Consider the following 6,123-nt stretch of genomic DNA (forward strand, 5'->3'; position numbering starts at 1 on the left):
AAATTCCTGTGCCGTTAACTGCTAGTTCTTACAAGAAAAGAGAAAGTCATAGGAGAATTAGTACATTAGAATTGGCAAGTAGAAACTATTCAAAAATTGGTAGTTATCGGGCACCTGGGTGGCTCAGTCGGTTCAGCGTCTGCCTTCGGCTTGGGTCATGATCCTGGAGTCCTGGAATCGAGCCCCGCATTGGGCTCCCTGCTCAGTGGGGAGTCTGCTTCTCCCTCTGCCCCTCACCCTGCTCGCGTTCTCTCTCTGCTTCTCCCTCTGCCCCTCACCCTGCTCGCGTTCTCTCTCTCTCTGTCTCTCTCTCAAATAAATAAATAAAATTTTAAAAAAATTAAAAAAATTGGTAGTTATCCTTAGTGGCTTAAGAAAAGGGATAAATTAAAGACCTTTATTAAAAATAGACAATCTGAACTATTATTAAGAGATATGAATGTTCTTTGTGTTCTTCTAAGAATTTTGAGTGATGAGCTAATGACTTCAAACCAATAATGACTGCTTTCAAATGCTTAAAGGACTATTATATGGAGATTCTTAATTTATCGACCTTCATAGGAAAAAACCTAGAGAAAAAAATATACTTAACTTACAATTGGAAAGACTTCCAATTTGACATCAAGGAAAGGCTTTTAATGGCAAAATAATAATGATGATGATAATAATAATGCTTGTGGATCACCTACCATGTGTCAGACTCTGTTTTAAGCCCCACGTGGCTGGTTCTATTAACATCAGAGGTGAACTTGGACTTGAACCCAAGGAGTCCAACACTGTGCCCAGGCTCTTATCCATTATGCTAAACCACCTTTGTTAAAATTGAACTAACATTAGAAAACCTCTCTCTCCTGAGAAAAGCCATTACCTTTCCATCAGCAGAGAACTTCAAAATAGGATAGACATCTATCAGTCAAATGAAATTCATAATCCTGTCACATTTGATGGTATCAGTCTTCCAATTCTACTCAAACACCAGTTGCTTTTTTACTGCTTTCCTTTTAGCAAAAAAGTCTGAACCTACTCTTACCTTCCTCCCTTCTCTAAAACGCCCAACAGGGTACTTTCAAATGTTTTGTAACATTACATAAATATCCTTTTGAATAATATGGACAAATGCCCAATGACACATGTTATAGGAAAACATAATACTTTTTGTTTTCCCTTTTTAATCTTTGGGACTTTGTTTTAATAATTCATAGAGACATTAACCTTTCAGGTGGATTTGAGAACCCTTTTTATTTAATACAATTTTGTTTGTGTTCTGAAAACCCAAGGACATTGAAGTATTTATTCCCTGCTGAATAGAGCATTGTGTACATGTATCTTTGTTTTCTCTGAAAACATCTCTTAACCTTCATACATTTCCTCAGGGCTCTAGCGTGTGGGCTTACTACATATTGTTCCCTCTGTAAGAGGTAATGTGACATGCTCCAACAGGTGTGCTGCTATAACAATATCCCAATTTTCTTAACCTCCTCATTCCCCTCACACCATAATTTCCATGATACTCTTTCAGCTGAGTTATAAAGCAAAAAGTAATAATTTTGTAATAGAAAACAAGACATGAAATGGCAAGGATTTCACCTGAGAAATCACAAAGAATATTTGTGGCAGACCTGGAGCTCTGGTCCACATCTTCTGATGATAGCAGAAAGTTAAGAGAAGTGATTTTTACTTGGAGAGATTTTGCCTCATCTCCACAGGGTACATTTGGAAATGTCTGGACTACATTTTTGGTTGTCTGAAATGGGGGCAGGAGGTGGTACTACCGCATCTAGCTCGTAGAGGCCAGGAGTACTGCTAAACAACCTACAATGCACAGGGCAGCTGCTCCAACAAAGATTTATCCAGCCCCAAATTTAATAGCGCCCCTGTTGAGAAGCTCTGCTTTAGAGTGATGGAAATTCGATTTGGAACATTGTTCTGCATCTTATTTTGTAAACGTGGGAAAGTGGCTTCATTTTTTAGAATCTGCTTTCTCATGTGAAAGAACAAAACATCCACCACCATAAACAAACAAACCAAACCAAAAAACAGAACTTCCACTTCCCAGGGTAGTTGTGAGAGACCCAACTCAAAAGCACTGAACAGAGAGTGCTGAGTATATAATGAGCCCAACAAACAAATTGGGGGCTAAACCACAGAATTCAATTATAAGACAAAATAGAAGCCAGAAAGACAACATCACTGAAATGAAAAAGAAGGCTCTCTAGCATCCTATCAACTTTTTAAAAACTATTTTTTAATTTAAATTCAATTTAGTTAACATATAGTGTATTATTAGTTTCAGGGGTAGAACTTAATGATTCATCAGTTGCATCAGAGCACGCAGTGTTTATTACATCAAATGCCCTCCTCAATACCCATCACCCAGTTACCCCAACCCCCAACCACCTCCCCTCCAGCAACCCTCAGTTTGTTTCCTATAGTTAGGAGTTTCTCATGGTTTGCCTCCCTGTTTTTATCTTATTTTTCCTTCCCTCCCCCCATGTTCATGTTTTGTTTCTTAAATTCCACATGAGTGAAATCATATGGTATTTGCCTTTCTCTGACTGACTTATTTCACTTAGCATAATACCCTCTAGTTCCATCCACGTTGTTGCAAATGGCAAGGTTTCATCCTTTTTTATGGCTGAGTAGTATTCCATTTTTTATATATGCCAAATCTTCTTTATCCATTCATCTCTCTATGGACATCTGGGTTCTTTCCATAGTTTGTCTATTGTGGACATTGCTTCTATAAACATTGGGGTGCATGTGCCCCTTTGAATCACTATTTTTGTATCCATTGGATAAATACTTACTAATGCAATTGCTGGGTCATAGGGCAGTTTTATTTTTAACTCTTTGAGGAACCTCCATATTGTTTTCCAGAGTGGCTGTACCAGTTTGGATTCCCACCTACAGTGTAAGAGGGTTCCCCTTTCTCTGAATCCTTTGCCAACATCTGTTGTTTCCTGACTTGTTAATTTTAGCCATTCTGGCCTATGTGAGGTGGTATCTCATTGTGGTTTTGATTTGATGCTGAGTGATGTTGAACATTTTTTCATGTATCTGTTGGCCATCTGTATGTCTTCTTTGGAGAAATGTCTGTTCATGTTTTCTGCCCATTTCTTGACTGGATTTTTTGTTCTATCAGCTTTTATATGTTAAAGAGCAAAATGATGGAAAGAGTTGCAAGATAATTAAGCAACATCAAGGACATACTAGGAGGAGAGGGGAAGAGATGATGAGACTGGAAATAGAAAGCTGTGGGAAGGATGTATAGGTGAGAGATATTTCAGCAGTGACCTGGAGGGGAATTTGAGAGATATTTAGGAGGAATCAGAAGAATTTGGTGAGCAATTAAAGAGTCACGAGAAAGGAGTCCAGGATGAATATGAGATATCCAACTTGGGTCCTTGGGCACTGGTGATGCCATTGAGCAAGAAAATCAAAGGGCAGGACAGATAATAAATTCAGCTGTAGATATATCAAGTTTGAGATGCCTGTGACATATTTAAATGATAACCAAGAGGCAGTGAGATATGGAAATCTGGGGAGAAGCTGAAGATCTGAGAGTCAGGAATCTGAAAGCAGCAGTTGAATCCATGGGAATGAATGAGATTTTCTAGGGAGAGAATATGGAGTGAGAAAAGAACAGAGGACAGAGCTTTTAAGAACTAGACAAAGAAACCTAAGATGGCACAATCAAGAGGATCAGAACAACAGAAAGAGAAGAGAGAGTAATACGGATGTCAAGGCTGAAAGAGTTTCAAGAATACAAGACCAGGCAACAGTATCATAGAAAAATTAAATGAGATCCAGAGCATCCAGAAGATTTGGTAGTTGAGTGGCAGTGCTAATTTTAGTGTGCAATGGTGAGCAGAAAAAACTAGACTCAGTGAGTTGAAGAGTAAATAATAACTGAGGAAGTAGAAATAAGGGATAAAGGAAGATAGGGGGTTTGTCAGAGAGATAAGCTATGCAGATTTCTCCCAGTAAAAATGGATAACATTTAAGTACACTTATATGCTGAGATGAATAAAATGGTGAGGGTTGGAGATACAGAATATAGAACCAGGGAAAACGAATAGATCAAGAATGGGCTGTAGAGCCGGAATGATCATTTTGAGGCAATATGAGACTGACTCCTCCCTCTAAACTGGGTGGAACAGGTTAAGTTGGGCATGGATGTAAGTCTGGAGGGGTGAGGAAACATGAGTTTGGAGTTCATATTGGAGAGCCTCACTTATCACTGTCAGAATGTAGGTGAGCTCCGCTGTTGGTATGGGATACGGGACACAAAGGGAGGTAGGTGCAGTGAATAACCTTTAGGGATTGGGGAGGGGCATTGACAAAGTAGAAAAAGTGAGTAGAGATTACAACTTCAAGAAGTGGGTATGTGAGGGCTATCTCAAGGTACCAAAGTCACCTTGGGATTCATATCTAATTTTTTCTAGATCAGTAACAGAACCCATCCATCCTTAGAGAGAAGCAATAAACTGAAGAATTTGTTTGAAAATGGGATAGTGTGTGTGGGATCACCAACCAAATTCCAAATTAAACTGGACATGAGATAAATTACATCTGTGGACCAATTGTATCATCTCCTTGTTTGAAAGTGAGTCCTCAACATCCAGAGTTGAAATTTGAGTTTATCTTCCACAATCCCGTAATCAAGTAAGACAGTGGAAATGATCAATGAAATAAAAATAAGTGAATCATGATGAAATTGTTTTCTTTTGCAGAATCTTACCTTCTTTTGAACCCAAGTCATGAGTTGGATGTTGCTCAGGGACCTCCTAACTGGAGTAAACAAATACTCAACCGGGATTGGGCGGATTTGGCTCACTGTTGTGTTCATCTTCCGTTTGCTGGTCTACATGGTGGCGGCAGAGCATGTGTGGAAAGATGAGCAGAAAGAGTTTGAGTGCAACGTTAAACAGCCTGGTTGTGAAAATGTGTGTTTTGATCACTTCTTCCCCATCTCCCAGGTCAGACTTTGGGCCTTACAACTGGTCATGGTCTCCACGCCTTCACTTCTGGTGGTTCTACAAGTAGCCTATCGTGAGGGTAGAGAGAAAAGGCACAGAAAGAAACTCTATGTCAGCCCAGGTATGATGGATGGGGGCCTGTGGTACACTTACCTTATCAGCCTTATTGTTAAAACTGGTTTTGAAATTGGCTTCCTGGCTTTATTTTACAAACTATATGATGGCTTTAGTGTTCCCTACCTTATGAAGTGTGATTTGAAGCCTTGTCCCAACACTGTGGACTGCTTCATATCCAAACCCACCGAGAAAACGATCTTCATACTCTGCTTGGTTATTACCTCATGCCTGTGCATTATGTTGAATTTCATTGAACTGAGCTTTTTGGTTCTCAAGTGCCTTATTAAGTGCTGTCTCCAAAAATACTCTAAAAGACTCAAGTCCTCAGCATGTGAGTGCCACAACCTCAGATATGTTGAATGTGGTGAGATAGGGGCTCCTCCCCTACTCCAGAATCGCCATTCAGATTTGGCCATGAGCTCACCCCAGCGAGGTGAAACAAAGCTGCTTTTTGATGCACAAGAGGGTTAGACAAGGAGAACCTGCATCCTTTCTAAGCAAGACCTGGGCTACATTGGAACACAAAGGGCGTCAGCCTTTATGTCATTTGGGACATTTTTTAAAATTTTCAGTATGTGCTCAGTTGTATACACTAGACAGAGATCTCATTGTTGCAGGATTCAAGTATGTATGTGAGTTGTGTTTGAATAGTTAATTGCAAATTAGTCTGAAGAAATTCAAAAGGCAGCATTCTTTTAAATGCTTAGATCCGTCAACTGGAAAATATAAAATGTGACATTTCTGAAAAATGTGATGGCCTCCAAGCTGAGGTTGAAGTGCTGGCAGTCTTTCCATAGTGGCAGCCGAGGCTCCCCTCACTCAGCCCTACTTAATCTTTGTAGAGAAAGAGCATGTTGAGGGTGGGGCAGCAGCTAACCAAGGACACAAAAAAGCACACACAGTGACACTCAGTGAGAAGGCCTGGCTTGGGGAAATGACCACAGGTTAGGGCTCCCTGGATATAAGTGGAGTAGGGAAGAGGGAAGAAAGCCATCATCTGTGGTCTCCAAGTTGATACAAATATTAC

General features: G+C 39.9%; 1 protein-coding gene across 1 annotated transcript; it reads left to right on the plus strand.

Annotated features, from left to right (window-relative positions):
- Nucleotides 1–4,760: 4,760 nt before the first annotated feature.
- On the plus strand, nt 4,761–5,567 carry GJB7 (gap junction protein beta 7). Its single transcript, XM_032410086.1, has one exon. The coding sequence runs from the start codon at nt 4,761–4,763 to the stop codon at nt 5,565–5,567; it is 807 nt and encodes a 268-aa protein (XP_032265977.1).
- The last annotated feature ends 556 nt before the right edge of the window (nt 5,568–6,123 follow it).

This window comes from Phoca vitulina, unplaced genomic scaffold, assembly GCF_004348235.1.
Source record: "Phoca vitulina isolate PV1807 unplaced genomic scaffold, GSC_HSeal_1.0 scaffold11, whole genome shotgun sequence".
Classification (NCBI taxonomy): Eukaryota; Metazoa; Chordata; class Mammalia; order Carnivora; family Phocidae; genus Phoca; species Phoca vitulina.

Bases quoted from the DNA above. Each gene is read 5' to 3' on its own strand.
- GJB7 (XM_032410086.1), top strand. From the start codon at position 4,761: ATGAGTTGGATGTTGCTCAGGGACCTCCTAACTGGAGTAAACAAATAC.